Source organism: Eleutherodactylus coqui, chromosome 6 (genome assembly GCF_035609145.1).
Source record: "Eleutherodactylus coqui strain aEleCoq1 chromosome 6, aEleCoq1.hap1, whole genome shotgun sequence".
NCBI classification, from domain to species: Eukaryota; Metazoa; Chordata; class Amphibia; order Anura; family Eleutherodactylidae; genus Eleutherodactylus; species Eleutherodactylus coqui.
In genome coordinates, this window is record NC_089842.1 from 224,179,717 (window position 1) to 224,197,965 (window position 18,249).

Genomic DNA, 18,249 nt, shown 5'->3' on the forward strand with positions numbered 1-18,249 from the left:
AGAGGTGACTGTGTGACCACGAGGGCCTGCTCTTGTAGCGGAGTGGTGACTGTGTGTGACCACCAGGCCCTGCTCGTGTACCGGAGCAGTGACTGTGTGTGACCAGGGCCTGCTCTTGTACCGGAGCGGTGACTGTGTGTGACCAGGGCCTGCTCTTGTACCAGAGCAGTGACTGTGTGTGACCAGGGCCTGCTCGTGTACCAGAGCAGTGACTGTGTGTGACCAGGGCCTGCTCGTGTACCAGAGCAGTGACTGTGGGTGACCAGGGCCTGCTCGTGTACCGGAGCAGTGACTGTGTGTGACCAGGGCCTGCTCGTGTACCGGAGCAGTGACTGTGTGTGACCAGGGCCTGCTTGTGTATCAGAGAGGTGACTGTGTGACCACCAGGGCCTGCTCTTGTTCCGGAGCGGTGACTGTGTGTGACCAGGGCCTGCTCTTGTACCAGAACAGTGACTGTGTGTGACCAGGGCCTGCTCGTGTACCAGAGCAGTGACTGTGTGTGACCAGGGCCTGCTCGTGTACCAGAGCAGTGACTGTGTGTGACCAGGGCCTGCTCGTATACCAGAGCAGTGACTGTGTATGACCAGGGCCTGCTCGTGTACCAGAGCAGTGACTGTGTGTGACCAGGGCCTGCTCGTGTACCGGAGCAGTGACTGTGTGTGATCAGGGCCTGCTCGTGTACCGGAGCAGTGACTGTGTGTGACCAGGGCCTGCTTGTGTATCAGAGAGGTGACTGTGTGACCACCAGGGCCTGCTCTTGTACCGGAGCGGTGACTGTGTGTGACCAGTGCCTGCTCGTGTATCGGAGAGGTGACTGTGTGACTACCAGGGCCTGCTCATATACCGGAGCGGTGACTGTGTGTGACCACCAGGGCCTGCTCGTGTACCGGAGCGGTGACTGTGTGACCACCAGGGCCTGCTCGTGTATCGGAGTGGTGACTGTGTGTGACCAGGGCCTGCTCTTGTACCGTAGCGGTGACTGTGTGTGACCAGGGCCTGCTCGTGTACCGTAGCGGTGACTGTGTGAGACCAGGGCCTGCTCGTGTACCGGAGCGGTGACTGTGTGTGACCAGGGCCTGCTCGTGTACCGGAGCGGTGACTGTGTGTGACCACCAGGGCCTGCTCGTGTACCGGAGCGGTGACTGTGTGACCACCAGGGCCTGCTCGTGTACCGGAGCGGTGACTGTGTGACCACCAGGGCCTGCTCGTGTACCGGAGCGGTGACTGTGTGACCACCAGGGCCTGCTTGTGTACCGGAGCGGTGACTGTGTGACCACCAGGGCCTGCTTGTGTACCGGAGCGGTGACTGTGTGACCACCAGGGCCTGCTTGTGTACCGGAGCGGTGACTGTGTGTGATCAGGGCCTGCTCGTGTACCGGAGCGGTGACTGTGTGTGACCAGGGCCTGCTCGTGTACCGGAGCGGTAACTGCGTGTGACCAGGGCCTGCTCTTGTGCCGAAGCAGTGACTGTGTATGACCAGGGCCTGCTCGTGTATCGGAGCAGTGACTGTGTGTGATCAGGGCCTGCTCGTGTACCGGAGCAGTGACTGTGTGTGACCAGGGCCTGCTTGTGTATCAGAGAGGTGACTGTGTGACCACCAGGGCCTGCACTTGTACCGGAGCGGTGACTGTGTGTGACCACCAGGGCCTGCTCGTGTATCGGAGCGGTGACTGTGTGTGACCAGGGCCTGCTCTTGTACCGTAGCGGTGACTGTGTGTGACCAGGGCCTGCTTGTGTACCGTAGCGGTGACTGTGTGAGACCAGGGCCTGCTCGTGTACCGGAGCGGTGACTGTGTGTGACCAGGGCCTGCTCGTGTACCAGAGCGGTGACTGTGTGTGACCACCAGGGCCTGCTCGTGTACCGGAGCGGTGACTGTGTGACCACCAGGGCCTGCTCGTGTACCGGAGCGGTGACTGTGTGACCACCAGGGCCTGCTCGTGTATTGGAGCGGTGACTGTGTGACCACCAGGGCCTGCTTGTGTACCGGAGCGGTGACTGTGTGACCACCAGGGCCTGCTTGTGTACCGGAGCGGTGACTGTGTGACCACCAGGGCCTGCTTGTGTACCGGAGCGGTGACTGTGTGTGATCAGGGCCTGCTCGTGTACCGGAGCGGTGACTGTGTGTGACCAGGGCCTGCTCGTGTACCGGAGCGGTAACTGCGTGTGACCAGGGCCTGCTCATATACCAGAGCAGTGACTGTGTGTGACCAGGGCCTGCTCTTGTGCCGAAGCAGTGACTGTGTATGACCAGGGCCTGCTCGTGTATCGGAGAGGTGACTGTGTGACCACGAGGGCCTGCTCTTGTACCGGAGCAGTGACTGTGTGTGACCACCAGGGCCTGCTCGTGTACCGGAGCAGTGACTGTGTGTGACAAGGGCCTGCTCTTGTACCGGAGCGGTGACTGTGTGTGACCAGGGCCTGCTCTTGTACCGGAGCGGTGACTGTGTGTGACCAGGGCCTGCTCGTGTACCATAGCAGTGACTGTGTGTGACCAGGGCCTGCTCTTGTGCCGGAGCAGTGACTTTGTATGACCAGGGCCTGCTCGTGTATCGGAGAGGTGACTGTGTGACCACGAGGGCCTGCTCATATACCGGAGCGGTGACTGTGTGTGACCACCAGGGCCTGCTCGTGTACCAGAGCAGTGACTGTGTGTGACCAGGGCCTGCTCTTGTACCGGAGCGGTGACTGTGTGTGACCAGGGCCTGCTTGTGTACCAGAGCAGTGACTGTGTGTGACCAGGGCCTGCTCTTGTACCGGAGCGGTGACTGTGTGTGACCAGGGCCTGCTCGTGTACCGGAGCGGTAACTGCGTGTGACCAGGGCCTGCTCATATACCAGAGCAGTGACTGTGTGTGACTAGGGCCTGCTCTTGTGCCGAAGCAGTGACTGTGTAGTACCAGGGCCTGCTCGTGTATCGGAGAGGTGACTGTGTGACCACGAGGGCCTGCTCTTGTACCGGAGCGGTGACTGTGTGTGACCACCAGGGCCTGCTCGTGTACCGGAGCATTGACTGTGTGTGACCAGGGCCTGCTCTTGTACCGGAGCGGTGACTGTGTGTGACCAGGGCCTGCTCATATACCGGAGCGGGGACTGTGTGTGACCAGGGCCTGCTCGTGTACCGGAGCAGTGACTGTGTGTGACCAGGGCCTGCTTGTGTATCAGAGAGGTGACTGTGTGACCACCGGGGCCTGCTCTTGTTCCGGAGCGGTGACTGTGTGTGACCAGGGCCTGCTCTTGTACCAGAGCAGTGACTGTGTGTGACCAGGGCCTGCTCGTGTACCAGAGCAGTGACTGTGTGTGACCAGGGCCTGCTCGTGTACCGTAGCAGTGACTGTGTGTGAGCAGGGCCTGCTCGTGTACCGTAGCAGTGACTGTGTGTGACCAGGGCCTGCTCGTGTACCGTAGCAGTGACTGTGTGTGACCAGGGCCTGCTCGTGTACCAGAGCAGTGACTGTGTGTGACCAGGGCCTGCTCGTGTACCAGAGCAGTGACTGTGTGTGACCAGGGCCTGCTCGTGTACCGGAGCAGTGACTGTGTGTGACCAGGGCCTGCTCGTGTACCGGAGCAGTGACTGTGTGTGACCAGGGCCTGCTTGTGTATCAGAGAGGTGACTGTGTGACCACCAGGGCCTGCTCTTGTACCGGAGCGGTGACTGTGTGTGACCAGGGCCTGCTCTTGTACCAGAGCAGTGACTGTGTGTGACCAGGGCCTGCTCGTGTATCAGAGAGGTGACTGTGTGACCACCAGGGCCTGCTCATATGCCGGAGCGGTGACTATGTGTGACCACTAGGGCCTGCTCATATGCCGGAGCGGTGACTGTGTGTGACCAGGGCCTGCTCCTATGGCGGGTGAGGCACAGACAGAACCGCATGCCCAGACAGGCGCGCACCTAGAGAAACGTGTGCTCTCATTGCTGGTTGAGAACCCTGTGTCAGTTCTCACTGCAGCAAAATTCAGCTTTTCCATGTTAGCCGTAATCACAGCATGCAGTCAAACACCAAATACATTTTTGCTGTAGGTTTTCCCACAAACTGTATTTTTCTGATGCAGTTTTGACCAGAGCGTAAATATATCCTATAGCCAGCTGTGTACATCCAGAGCTCCACTGAGAACCGCCCATCACAGCTAGAGTGGCTGCAGTCCACGGCCTCGGAGCAGCGCTCAGTGAGTGAGCAGGAGCCATCTACCCGTGACACCAAGAAATGAGAAGGTTCGAGGCCACAGCGGTTTGTAAGAAATCTCATATTACCCAATCTGTGAACAATTAACAAGTGATACAAACATTGACGGGCGGACTGTGGGGCGGCGTGTACGTAATGACGTCATGGTGGTGATGATATGGCTCTTCTCCTGCAGACGTTTTATGGGGTGACACAAGACAGCGGCACATTGAGGGATCCTGGGCCACACCTCATTCCACCTGTCCTATGTTGGGGGTCTCATCGCGACCTTACTGCCGTTTTGGGCCGTCCCCAGGACGTAAAGTCCGCTGAGCCAAGCTCTGTCGGCCATCTTGGATGACACTGACCTGGTTTGGGACAGTCTCGGCGGTCACCTTGGTGTCGCTTTCAGCTGTAGCTACCTCTAGATCTGCTGTTCTGTGAGCTGCCGGTAGCTGGCTGTCAGCTCCACTAATGATGGTTCTGTCAGGTGTGAATGGCCCGGCTACCACTGCAGCACTGCCAGCTTCCCTGTCACTGTCCTTCCTCTGCCCAGAGGTGCTGCTGCCTACCATCACCCTCCCTGAAGCCACATTGGCTTGAGAAGGCGATTTGGCAGGAGTACTCTGAGAAGCATCCATTTTTCTCGGGCGGCCCCGCTTCCTTTTTGACTGTCCTTCCTCTGTAGACATTACGGTGGATGCCGCCAGACGCTTGCTCCCTTTACTGTCCGCCGTGCCACCTGCCACCTCAAAGTCTTTGCCGCCGTTCTGGTTGGTTCTGCCGAGAGGGTGAGACTCCAGATTACTCATATCAGGCAGTATCATGCTGATGACAGGCGGCGCCACTGGCTGAGAGACCAGTCCAGTCCCATTCATGCCAGTCACTGTGAGGGGCATCCCACGTGTAAAAGGCAAAGGAGACACTTTTAATTGTCCAGGGATTATATTTGGTGCCAGGACGGGTGGGGTAAACCGAACGGGGGGGCTGGAGCTGACATACTTCTCTTCTGTTGGAAGGCGGGGCAACAGAACAGGGAGACGGGCCACCAGGGCATTAACCTGCGGGCTGTTGGCTGGCTTCTGAGGTTCCGGGGGACGTTTTTTCACCTGTGGAGGGCTTGCAGGATGGGCGGGGGTCTTCTTGTTCTGGAAACAAACACATGAAAATAACTGGCACAAGGGCATCTCACCAGTAATCAGAACAGTGCAATACAGGGCACTGTCCAACCAGCCTGCTGGGGGCCACAGCTACAACCAAGAGCTAGCGTGATACAACACAGAGTCAGGGGCCACAACCAAGAGCCAGAGTGACAACACAGAGCCAGCCGGCCAGGGGTCACACCTACAACCAAGAGCTAGCGTGATACAACACAGAGTTAGGGGCCACAACCAAGAGCCAGAGTGACAACACAGAGCCAGCCGGCCAGGGGCCACACCTACAACTAAGAGCTAGTGTGATACAACACAGAGTCAGGGGCCACAACCAAGAGCCAGAGTGGCAACACAGAGCCAGATGGCGAGGGGCCACACCTACAGCCAGGAGCTAGTGTGATACAACACAGAGCCAGGGGCCACAGCCACGAACCCAAGTAATACAACACAGAGCCAGCCGGCCAGGGGGAGGTCACACCTACAACCAGGAGCCAGAGCAATACAACACAAGGCCAGCTGGCTGAGGGCTATACCTATAGGCCAGGAATCAGAGCAGTTCCGGAGCCTGCTGGCCAGTGGCCACAGCTGCAACCAGAGGCCAGAGCAATGCAACACAGAGCAGCCTGCTGAAGGTCACAGGAACCACAGTGATACAACACGGAGCCAGCCGGCCAGGGGCCACACCTACAACTAGGAGCCAGAGTGATGCAACACATTGCAGGCAGGCCACTCTCACACATGTACTTGTAAAACGCTGCCGTTTTAACACTGCGATTTCGTTGACATGCAGACCTCCTTGCCCCCTTGAGATGGACGGACAATGTCACCTACTTGGGCATAAAAGTACGGAGGTCCACTAACTATTTTTACGCAGACAACCGTGCTCCACTTTTGGGATGGGTGAAAGATATGGCAACGCGGTGGGCTTTGCTCTCATTAACACTAGTGGGTCATATAAATCTAATTAAAATGAAGCTGCTGCCCAAATTCTTGTATGTATTCCAACACCCCCATCTTAATCCCTAAAAGTTTCTTCGTAACACTATGTAAAATACTCCCCTGCAAACTGTAGCATGGCTTCACTCTGATAATCAAGCTAGAGGTCCTTTGGTTGTCCGTGGAAGAGGGGGCGGGGGTTGGCTCTCTCCCACTTTCACTGTTAGTACTTAGCTAGCCAGTGATAGGACTTCAGCGTAGGATAGTAGGTCCAGAACAGAGCTTGAGAGGCTTGCAGCTAAGGGGACCGACCTCACATACCAGTACTCTACCGATACCTATGTGGGTGACTCTCAAGGCCTGGAATATCGCCCTCCATCTGATACCCGGATGAAGCAGCCAAATGGTCACCCCACACTCCCCTATGGAGCAACCCCAATTTCCCCCACTTACAGTGCATGTCAGACATCACCTTCTGGAGACGACATGGTGTCACTACTATTTCAGATGCAGTGGAGGGGAACACGCCCTTAGAGCCCAATTTGGGGGCCTGAGCATCCTGCTTGCTTTGACCAGACTGGAAGACCTGGCACAGATTGCCAACCTCCTGAAGCCTCTCTCCAGTTTTTTTAGGCAGCTGACTCATAGCCTTAAGGCCCACTTAGACAGGACGAGAGTCAGGAAATGATGCCCGACACTCGTCCTCGCACATACTAGCTTCTGTGCTGCATAAATAATGGACGATGAGCTGATCGCTCAGTGTAAACAGCAGCCGTTCAGTACTGAACAGCTGCTATGTTATGTTAATGGGGCAGGGAAGCGTAAGGAGTGAAATCTCCTCCTGCCACCACCGCTATGAGCCAGCAATATTATCTCCCATGCAGGTGCATGGGAGCTAGTATGTGCGGGGATGAGTGTCGGGAATAGTTTGTTGACACTCGTCCCATCTAAATGGGACTTTACTCCACAGAAAGATAAGGCTCTTGGGAAATGGGGCTCAGATATAGCGGGGCTGGACTCAGACGACTGGAGGGGCCTCTTGGCCACCTCCGGACCCCCTCTGATTAGTGCTAGGGACAGACTCATACGGGTTATGTTTCTTGAGATGTTTTTGAATTTATGGAAACAAATTTGGGAACCCAGCATATTCTACACCCTAAAATCAGCCTCTTTGGCCTCATGGAGGACATCCTGGTTGATGTGGCAACGCGCACACTGTACAAATTAATGCTGTTCTACACACAAAAAAAGTAATATTGCTCAACTGGAAGCACCCTAAAATAACCACAGGAGCTGCGTGAAATAGATAGTGTCACCCTCTATGTAAACTGACATACATGGTTAGAGGTTGCCCTGCCAAATTTCATAAGATATGGAACGGGTGGATTGAACGCCCTAATACTGCATCCAATGTCTGACTGATTGCTCTAGGGAAGGTTAAGGTTGTTTCCTTCTCCTGTTGACTTTTTAAGACTTGCATAAAGATTGGCCGCCTGCTGAACTGGTACTCATGGTGCAAGTACTGACCGTGCATTAAAAACGCTGTGTTCTGGCGCATGTCTGAGAAGCCCCATTGAAATCAATGGTAGCGTTTGACAGCGTTAAACGCTGAATAAAACACATAGGCACGAGTAGCCGTAGGAGGGGTAAGGACGTAATCCTGCCATACCCACCTTAGTGGCTGCTTCTGTTCCGCTATCAGGAGTTGCCGGCCGCTTACTCCCAGCTGCCTCCGGCGGCTGCTTCTGCGCCTTCTGTCCGCTGCTCTGAGAATTGTCTGCGCCAAAAAGAAATAGGTAGCAATGAATGGCATATAAGAGGGCGTTGTGTGGACTGAGGAGGGCAGTGTGAGAGTCACCTGAGAGAACCATGGAGAGGACAAGCTCAGCGTTGGCGCTGCGGGGGTTGATGATGTGCTGCTGAATGAGGAACTGGGCGACTTCCACCACGTTGTTGAAGGATCTCTTGAGAATCTTCTCGGCCCAGTTACAGATGAGGGCGCAGGAGGCGTTTATCACGTCCGTATTGTACGACTGGACCAGGTCCGTCAGCTCAGACTGTGGGGAAGGACATGCCATTATATACATAGAAGGACACGGCGCTGTAGGCAGGGGGGCTGCGGAAAGACACGGCGCCGTAGGCAGGGGGGCTGCGGAAGGACACGGCGCCGTAGGCAGGGGGGCTGCGGAAGGACACGGCGCCGTAGGCAGGGGGGCTGCGGAAGGACACGGCGCCGTAGGCAGGGGGGCGCTGCGGAAGGACACGGCGCCGTAGGCAGGGGGGCGCTGCGGAAGGACACGGCGCCGTAGGCAGGGGGGCGCTGCGGAAGGACACGGCGCCGTAGGCAGGGGGGCGCTGCGGAAGGACACGGCGCCGTAGGCAGGGGGGCGCTGCGGAAGGACACGGCGCCGTAGGCAGGGGGGCGCTGCGGAAGGACACGGCGCCGTAGGCAGGGGGGCGCTGCGGAAGGACACGGCGCCGTAGGCAGGGGGGCGCTGCGGAAGGACACGGCGCCGTAGGCAGGGGGCGCTGCGGAAGGACACGGCGCCGTAGGCAGGGGGGCGCTGCGGAAGGACACGGCGCCGTAGGCAGGGGGGCGCTGCGGAAGGACACGGCGCCGTAGGCAGGGGGGGCGCGGAAGGACACGGCACTGTAGGCAGGGGGGGGCGCGGAAGGACATGGCGCTGTACGCAGGGGGCGTGGAAAGACACGGCGTTATACGCAGGGGGTGCGGAAGGATACACACACTAGAAGGAAGAGGGCTGACCATACACAACAGGGCTGGAGCTGCGCTTACACTTTCCGTCATCTTCAGGTCCAGGCTGGGTAATGGTGGCATGCTCACCATACTCTTCCTCCGCAAACCGCTGTAGCAATACGTTTATGTGGTTAAGGAAACAGACATGGCCATACTGCCCGCCCGCTGCGTTATCTCTCCTATACCATCATGCCTCTATTTAAGAGCCCTTTCACTACTGCGCACCATCCGCAGCAGATTACCGCAGTCACGCGGTGGGAAGGATATTTGGATTGTCCTCTTCCTCCCAGCCTCCTGGCCTTGATGTTGGGGAATATCTCTCGAATGATCTTCCCAAAGTTGGCCACGCTGAGGGGTCTCCTACACAGGTTGTCACAGGCACGTCTATGGAAAAAGACACAATGGCCATCTGTGAAGCGGCGAGAGGGATGAATGCGGATTCGGCTGGACAGCTGTGGCTTCTATCGTATACTCACTTGTAAGCATCGTACACATCCTGTTTGGGTAAGCAGGTGTCTAAGTGCTCCTCCAGGTGATTGCGGATCCACGTGCAGGCATGCATATGTTCTGCGGTGGTCACGGAGCTCACGTCCAGGCTGCACAGACACAGAGATGTCTCGGTAGTACTTTATTTACTGCTGCATTCACACTACTTCCTCTGTAATGTGCGTTTTCAGCCATATTAGGCTAGGTTCTCACAGGGCTGATTCTCGGCGGAAATCTCGCGGTTTGGCCGCAGCAAAAAACTGCGAGATTTTCGACGGGAGAACCGCAGCTGCAAAACCCGCGGCGGCTTTGAAGCGGCTCGGCTGCTCGCTCTTCCGCTGCGGCCGGCGCTCCCATAGAGGAGAGCGCGGCCGCAGCGGGAAAAAAAAATGGACATGCTGCGGTCGGCAAATCCGCGCCGCAGCTTCTGCCGGCTTAGCCGCAGTGGATTTGCCGTCCCGTGTGGACGAGATTTCTGAGAAATCTCGTCTACATGGCTGGCTAATCCCGGGATTAGCGGCCGCATGCGGAATTGCCGCGGCGAAATTCCGCACAGAATTTTCTGCGGCAAATCCGCCCCGTGTGAATCCAGCCTTAATATTTACCACAGCATGTATAGGATTATGTGCCAACTACTGCCCCCAGTGGCAGCTAGATGAACTTGATGGAAGTAAATAAATTGAGATTTCACTGACATTTTTGTAAAATAATAAGTTTAATGAGTCCAGTTGTAAACTATTGACAGTTGGTCCCTAGGATAGGCCATCAATAGTAGATTGGTGGTCTGTAACCCAGGACCCCCACTGATCAACTATTTGCCGTGCACTGAGCTGATATGTGCAGGAAACTGACAGCTCCGATCCCACTGCAGTGGTCTGGCTTGGTATTGCAGGCAAAGTTCTTATTTACTTCAATACCCACTAGTGCCCAAAGACAAAAGCATTGTTTTGGGGGTACAGAGTCCTCCTAATAGAGGATCTGATGCCAGTCACCCTGTAAATGAGCAGAACAACTCAGCGGTCCAGCCAGTCAGCAGTAATGAATAAACACTAAACCTTAGGGCTCGTTCACACAGGCGTATGCAGTTTTCCATCCATGAATATGCAGCATTTTCATGGACGGAAACACGGTGTATTCCCTGCGTATCTGACACTGCTTGATTTCTCTGGCATATGTATTAACAGAATTTTTCACGCATCGCCCCACCCCCCAAAAAAAACCCCAAACACAAGCAAGTCCATTGATCTGATGCGTAAATATGTAGTGAATACACGTGTATAATGCGTATATTCACTGTACACTTACGCAATTCCATTAACCCACTGAAAGCATCCTGTGTCGGGGCATCTGATTGGCTGCAGCAGTCATGTGGGTAAACAACCATGTAAACAGAAGACCGGAGGGCCGTGGCAGGGGAGCAGCGTGGCAGTAGAGGCAAGTACTGTTGGCTGTTTTATCTATGACTCATCCCCCACTGCCACCAATGTGTTAATTACTTGGAAAACCTCTTTAATGTATAGATTAAACGTACATGAAAACCCCAATGGGACAGCCCTTTAGTCACCACAGATACCTTTTCTCTGGGCCGCTGGGTCCTGGAGGAAGCTGCAGATATAGGTAAAGCTTGTCATAATCTGACAACTTCTGAACGTCACCCTGTAGGACGAGAGAAGCGGGAGGGTAGTCAGGGCGGCCACACTGATGTGACAGAAGAGACGAGGACTACGTACCAGGATACTGTCCACTTTACTCTGAACCGACTTCCTGTGGAAGTAAAAAAAGACCGCAAGTGAATCATGGAAGCGAATACCAGATGCCCCCTACTAATCCTCTACTGGCCCCTCGCGGCGGTCTCACACGTGTTTACTGGGGTTTTCCTTAGGTTTTTTTGAGACTGAAACCCCTGCGGTCAGAGGTCACCCAGAAGGCAATGACGAAGTATGAAAGGCATCACAAGCAGCGCATTTTAAGTGGCTTTTTTCACACTTTTGTGGTTTTTGAGTCATTAACGGTTTTTTTTGCAATCGCTGCAGGGTGTGAGTTTGGTATTTCTGCATTAAAGGGATTGTCTGAGGTTGGAAAAACATGGCTGCCTTGTTCCAAACTCAGCGCCACCCTTGTCCATAAGGTTGTGTGTGGTACTGCAGCTCAGCTCCATTCAAATACCACACATACAACCCAAAGACAAGGGCGGCGCTGTGTTTGGAACAAAGCAGCCATGTGTTTCTAACCCTGGACAATCCCTTGAACCTCTCCGGGACATAAGAACTGCAAGTAAGGAAAGTGTAACTGAAAAAAATCCACGTAAAAATGTAAAAAAAACGTCGGCTTCTTTTCCATGTGTTTTTGGCTTAAAGATTGGTGCCAGTACGATCTGTGGGGGAAGCCGGCGCCCACTTCACTTGTGGTGTCTTTTTATGAGCATTTTTAATGGAGACACGCAGTTTTTTTCTTTTTTTGCCTATAGAAAAGTCTGAAAAAAGTGCAGCACCTGGCGTAAAAGTGAGGAAAAACTGTATTGCTTGTGGAGCGTCTCATCACACCCAACTGATCTACTGCTAGCGGCTGGGTATAATGCCGCAATAGGCGCAGTAACTTTCTCTGTGTGACTTAACCCCGCGCTGTACTTACAAGAACCCTTTTTCACATTCGCTTGCTGCAGTTGTGATTGTGGCAAAAAAGCGAGCTTTACAAAAAAAACTACAAAAACCGTCAGGGATGTAATCGCCAGTCTCTCCGTTTGGCTAGACTGGCGCTGGGCCTAAGTGTAAGTGGCACCTGCGGGACTTGGATGCAACTTGTATCGGACAGACAGTCCAATATACATGGGCTCTGCACACGGATGTCTGACATGTCCATAACTTGGAATAGGACATGCCAGACGTCAGTCCACGGATGTAGCGTCCTACGCTAGATTGGGGGCGCTGTCCACGGAAACATGCAGTTAGAACCCAGAATATACTTGTGTCCTGGAGGTCTAAATCTGCATTCTGCAGCGCACGTGCCTACAAGCATCACCCTGCGCCGAGTGGATACGGGCCGCAGGGTCCGTCCGTGCGGGTAACACCCAGATTATACAGGGTGTAGTAATAAGCCGGATCCATACTGGTATCCTATAGTGAAATAACAATGGCTACTTGAATAGGAAAGGATGGATGCGCTGCACAATGGTACACGATGGTACGGCACGCGAGGGGCCCATGTGCCATACCGCCAAGTAACGTGTGCCGTCCTATTGAAGAACGTTATGTCACTATAGGACACCAGTATGAGATACGGCTTGTGACTCCACCCTGTATAATCCCGATGTTACCCGCGTACTGCAGTTACTGTTCTTATGAAGCTGGAGTCTGTATGTTCCACCGACTCCACGGCCGCGGTTCACGTCATGCTGTGTAATTAAACCCCAGTGGTGGCGCTGCAGTTCCTTCACCTCCTGTGATAACTGATCGGCTGCCAGGGCCTACACTGCAGAGCGCCAACTCTAGGGGCCGGGCACAGCATTCTGTACAGGCGGGTACTCACGAGATGCGGTTGCGCAGTTTCTGCAGGAGGTTGCTGGGCTCAGTCTCCTCCGGGGTGTCTCCGGCCGTCAGTCCTCCCTTCTTAGCAATGTTTTCATATAGCACGTCCTCGGCCATTCCCTCCTGTGTACAGGACCTGCGGGGCAGGAGAGAGCCATACACAGCACATTAGCACCAGTGAATTGGATGGTATGTGCCATCATCACCCGGTCTGAGGGATGGTATCACCGGCGGTGGAGCAGATCCAGGCCGAGCCGCACAGCCTGCGCAGATTTGCAGAAGGTCTGCACACAGATCGCTTTCTGTTCAATCCGTCCAATAGGTGGACTTACAGTCGCTGCGGTCTGGGCTGTCGGATTGCAGCCGACTTGCATACAGCGCAGGGAAGCTGGTAGGTGCAGAAGGGGGCTGCTGTCACCGGGGAAAGATGGCGGCACTCGGTAATGGTTACTGGGTGGTATTGTGCGCTGCACTCTTGGGGCCGGCAGTGAGCGCTCCGTATTCCAGTGCAGCCTAAAATCAGCCAGATTCTGCAATGGTGCGGATCTTGACAAGGTAGCGGCAGCCGCTAATGCTCATGGTTTCCCGACAATTGCTGGGTGGTACTGGCATCCGGAACAAACGAGCAGTAATGGCTGCCACTAGCGCTCTACGCATTGCACCCTTACTCTGTTACCATTTATCCAAAACCGGCGCGTAAAACGTATATCGCACGAGTGACTAATCAGGACAATTACCTGCCGTATCACCGCCCTGCAGGTAGCGGGAGGAATCCGACGGGCCGCACTCACCCACATCTCTTGTACCCCACTGGCTGGAAGGAAAGACCTCTCTGCTTTTGGTACACACTTCTTTCCCTCAATTGGGGGTGTTATTACTCGCTCTACAGTCTCTCCAGCCCACCGGCTCCGGTTTTTGGTTGTGCTTATTTTCTAACTACCTAATGCACACTGTGCCCTGCTTTCTGACTGGACAGCACTGATCACGTGGGAAGTAGCAGCCAATCAGAGAGCAGAAATAGAGCATTGACTCTAACACAGCTGAAAAGAGGGCCTGGAAGTAGCGCATCAGACAGGCGGCAGAGAAGAACAAGTGCAGCTAATGTGCCCCCCCCAGGCCAGGACAGAATTGAGGCAGGACTTATTTTTACTTCCCAAACTGCAAGAAGTAGTCTGACTTTTTGGCTAAGAAGCTGTGCCTGCAGTGAGGACCTCAGAGCACACGACCAGCTCACTACACCCTTCCTCTATGAGGCGGAGGGGATTTCCAGTACATTTGTGAAGGAACGACGTGTCCTGTACTTACAGCAGCATAGGCACCATGTCCTACAGAAGTGCAGTAAGCTGCAGAAAAACTCATGCCATCCTTACACAGCTGTTACTTACCCACATAACAGCTGCAGCCAAAAAGAGGCCTGATAGGGACTTCCTCAGTGACGTCCCATGAACCTGCCGGGGGCTTCTGCTAAAACAGGTTTATGGGTCGTCATCAGGCCAGAAGACCCAGTAATGACATATGGGTTGTTATACCCCCCCCCCCCTCCCCCCCCGACTCCACTGTATATATGGGGGCGAGATTATCTCCCCGGTCACACTGTATATATGGGGTGGGGGGGAGTATCTCCCCGGTCACACTGTATATAAATGGGGGGGGGTATCTCCCCGGTCACACTGTATATATGGGGTGGGGGGGAGTATCTCCCCGGTCACACTGTATATATGGTGGGGGGGGGGGGGGGAGGAATTATCTCCCGGTTAAACTGTATGGGGGGAAATTATCTCCCTGGTCACACTGTATATATGGCGGGGGGGGGGGAAGGAATTATCTCCCGGTTAAACTGTATATATGGGAGGGGGGGGATTATCTCCCCGACCACACTGTATATATGGGGTGAGGGGAGTATCTCCCCGGTCACACTGTATATGTGGGGGGATTATCTCCCCGGTCACACTGTATATATGGGGTGTGGGAATTATCTCCCTGGTCACACTGTATATATGAGAGGGGATAATCTCCCCGGTCACACTGTATATATGGGGGTGGGGTGGGAATTATCTCCCTGGTCACACTGTATATATGGGGGGGGGGGGATTATCTCCCGGGTCACACTGTATATATGAGGGGGGATTATCTCCCCGGTCACACTGTATATATGAGGGGGGATTATCTCCCTGGTCACACTGTATATATGGGGGTGGGGGGAGTATCTCCCGGTCACACTGTATATATGGGGTGTGGGAATTATCTCCCTGGTCACACTGTATATATGAGAGGGGATTATCTCCCCAATCCCACTGCATATATGGGGGTGGGGTGGGAATTATCTCCCCGGTCACACTGTATATATGGGGGGATTATCTCCCCAGTCACACTGTATATATGGGGTGTGGGAATTATCTCCCTGGTAACACTGTATATATGAGAGGGGATTATCTCCCCAATCCCACTGCATATATGGGGGTGGGGTGGGAATTATCTCCCCGGTCACACTGTATATATGGGGGGATTATCTCCCCGGTCACACTGTATATATGAGGGGGGATTATCTCCCTGGTCACACTGTATATATGGGGGTGGGGTGGGAATTATCTCCCCAGTCACACTGTATATATGGGGGGAGTATCTCCCCGGTCACACTGTATATATGAGGGGGGATTATCTCCCCGGTCACACTGTATAAATGGGGGGATTATCTCCCCGGTCACACTGTATATATGAGGGGGGATTATCTCCCTGGTCACACTGTATATATGGGGGTGGGAATTATATATGGGGGGATTATCTCCCCGGTCACACTGTATATATGAGGGGGGATTATCTCCCCGGTCACACTGTATATATGGGGGGATTATCTCCCCGGTCACACTGTATATATGGGGGGATTATCTCCCCGGTCACACTGTATATATGGGGTGTGGGGAGTATCTCCCCGGTCACACTGTATATATGGGGGGGGGGGGGGGATTATCTCCCGGTCACACTGTATATATGGGGGGGGGGGGGAAGGGGAATTAGCTCCCCGGTCACACTGTATATATGAGGGGGGATTATCTCCCTGGTCACACTGTATATATGGGGGGGGGGGGGGAATTATCTCCCGGGTCACACTGTATATATGGGGGGATTATCTCCCCGGTCACACTGTATATATGGGGGTGGGGGGAGTATCTCCCGGTCACACTGTATATATGGGGGGATTATCTCCCCAATCCCACTGTATATATGGGGTGTGGGAATTATCTCCCCGGTCACACTGTATATATATATGGAGGGGGGATTATCTCCCCGATCCCACTGTATATATGGGGGTGGGAATTATCTCCCTGGTCACACTGTATATATGGGGGGATAATCTCCCCGGTCATACTGTATATATATATATATATATATATATATATATATATATATATATATATATATATATATATATATAGGGGGGGGGGGTATCTCCCCGGTCACACTGTATATATGGGGGGGGGGGGGATTATCTCCCCGGTCACACTGTATATATGGGGGGGATTATCTCCCCGGTCACACTGTATATATGGGGGGGATTATCTCCCTGGTCACACTGTATATATGGGGGGGGGGATTATCTCCCCGGTCACACTGTATATATGGGGGGGATTATCTCCCTGGTCACACTGTATATATGGGGGGGGGGGGATTATCTCCCCGGTCACACTGTATATATGGGGGGGATTATCTCCCTGGTCACACTGTATATATGGGGGGATTATCTCCCCGGTCACACTGTATATATGGGGGGATTCTCTCCCCGGTCACACTGTATATATGGGGGGATTATCTCCCCGGTCACACTGTATATATGGGGGGATTATCTCCCCGGTCACACTGTGTATATGGGGGGGATTATCTCCCCGGTCACACTGTGTATATGGGGGGGATTATCTCCCCGGTCACACTGTGTATATGGGGGGGATTATCTCCCCGGTCACACTGTATATATGGGGGGGGGGGGGGGGATTATCTCCCTGGTCACACTGTATATATGGGGGGATTATCTCCCCGGTCACACTGTATATATGGGGGGATTATCTCCCCGGTCACACTGTATATATGGGGGGGGGGGGGATTATCTCCCCGGTCACACTGTATATATGGGGGGATTATCTCCCCGGTCACACTGTATATATGGGGGAATTATCTCCCCGGTCACACTGTATATATGGGGGGGATTATCTCCCCGGTCACACTGTACATCAGGTGTGCGGTGGTTTGTTCGGTCTCAGTGCCCCCCGGTACGCGGTGCGGCTATCACCGGGGTCGCCCGCACTGTTTGCCCCCTCGCCGACTTTGGGCGGGGTATTGTTACCCGGTGACCTCATACTCAGTTATTTCACCCCCCCACCACGTGTCTCCGCCCACTCGTGACATCCGCCTATCGCGATATGACAGCCTGAGCTTGTAACACTCGCCGCACGGGGAGCAGTGAGCGGCTCTCGACCGTATGACATGTGACTTGTGGCCCAAGACGTGACAACCCCGCGGACACAGGTGAGAACACCGGGAATCAACCTACCGCCGCCACGGGAGCCTCCGCCGAGTCTCTTTTTTTCTGATTGGTTGAGGGCGCCGCGTCTCTTCTCCGAGGCTAAAAATCCCATTGGCTGCTTCCTCGAAACCTACCAGGAAACTAAAAGGACGAGAGTTTTCATTGGATGCTGTTCCGACTTCTGCTTGGTAACCTCAACATGATTGGCTCACGCTATTAGGCGCGCAAAAAGGGTGTATGTCTCGTGTCACAACATTCAAGAGTGGTTGAGCAGCAGTGGAGTAGATAAACCACGCCCTTCAGCAAAGAAGTGCCGTCATGGGAAGGCGTGGCCATTGACGGGCATTACCCGGCTGAGGTAACTGCAGGAGCCCCGCCCGGGGCATGCTGGGGATTGTAGTCCCGAACAAAGCGGAAAATTAGAGGACGTTCTCTTCAGAGGGAGGCGCTGACGAGCAGTCCCGTGTGGCTGTCAGGCCTCTTGTACTTCCTTTACTGTACCACAGGGGGGCTCAACTGTACACATGACCAAAGCCAAGCTGGGGACAGGCATTAGAATGAGGGCTGCCACCTCTCTGAAATCACCTGCAGAGGGCGCAGCAGGCTATATTAATGGTTCCTTCGCTGACTTGTAAGAACCCGCTCAACACCTAGCAACGCTGCAAACTCTTGCCAAGCATAGTCGAGCACTCACAGACATGTTCCCGCCGCACT

General features: G+C 54.4%; 1 protein-coding gene across 1 annotated transcript; it reads right to left on the minus strand.

The window, feature by feature from the left end:
* Positions 1-4,224: 4,224 nt before the first annotated feature.
* On the minus strand, positions 4,225-17,758 carry RFX5 (regulatory factor X5). Its single transcript, XM_066608981.1, has 10 exons — positions 17,563-17,758; positions 13,021-13,155; positions 11,226-11,259; positions 11,069-11,151; positions 9,486-9,605; positions 9,277-9,393; positions 9,049-9,130; positions 8,110-8,308; positions 7,925-8,028; positions 4,225-5,309 (listed from the first exon to the last, which is right to left on the minus strand). The coding sequence occupies exons 2-10, from the start codon at positions 13,134-13,136 to the stop codon at positions 4,452-4,454; spliced, it is 1,713 nt and encodes a 570-aa protein (XP_066465078.1). The 5' UTR covers positions 13,137-13,155; positions 17,563-17,758; the 3' UTR covers positions 4,225-4,451.
* Positions 17,759-18,249: the final 491 nt, after the last annotated feature.

Bases quoted from the DNA above. Each gene is read 5' to 3' on its own strand.
- RFX5 (XM_066608981.1), bottom strand. From the start codon at position 13,136: ATGGCCGAGGACGTGCTATATGAAAACATTGCTAAGAAGGGAGGACTG. The intron at 11,152-11,225 runs GTACGTAGTCCT...CTCGTCCTACAG, and splicing joins GTAAAGTGGACAGTATCCTG to GGTGACGTTCAGAAGTTGTC. The intron at 8,309-9,048 runs GTAAGCGCAGCT...CCTTCCCCACAG, and splicing joins ACCTGAAGATGACGGAAAGT to TCTGAGCTGACGGACCTGGT.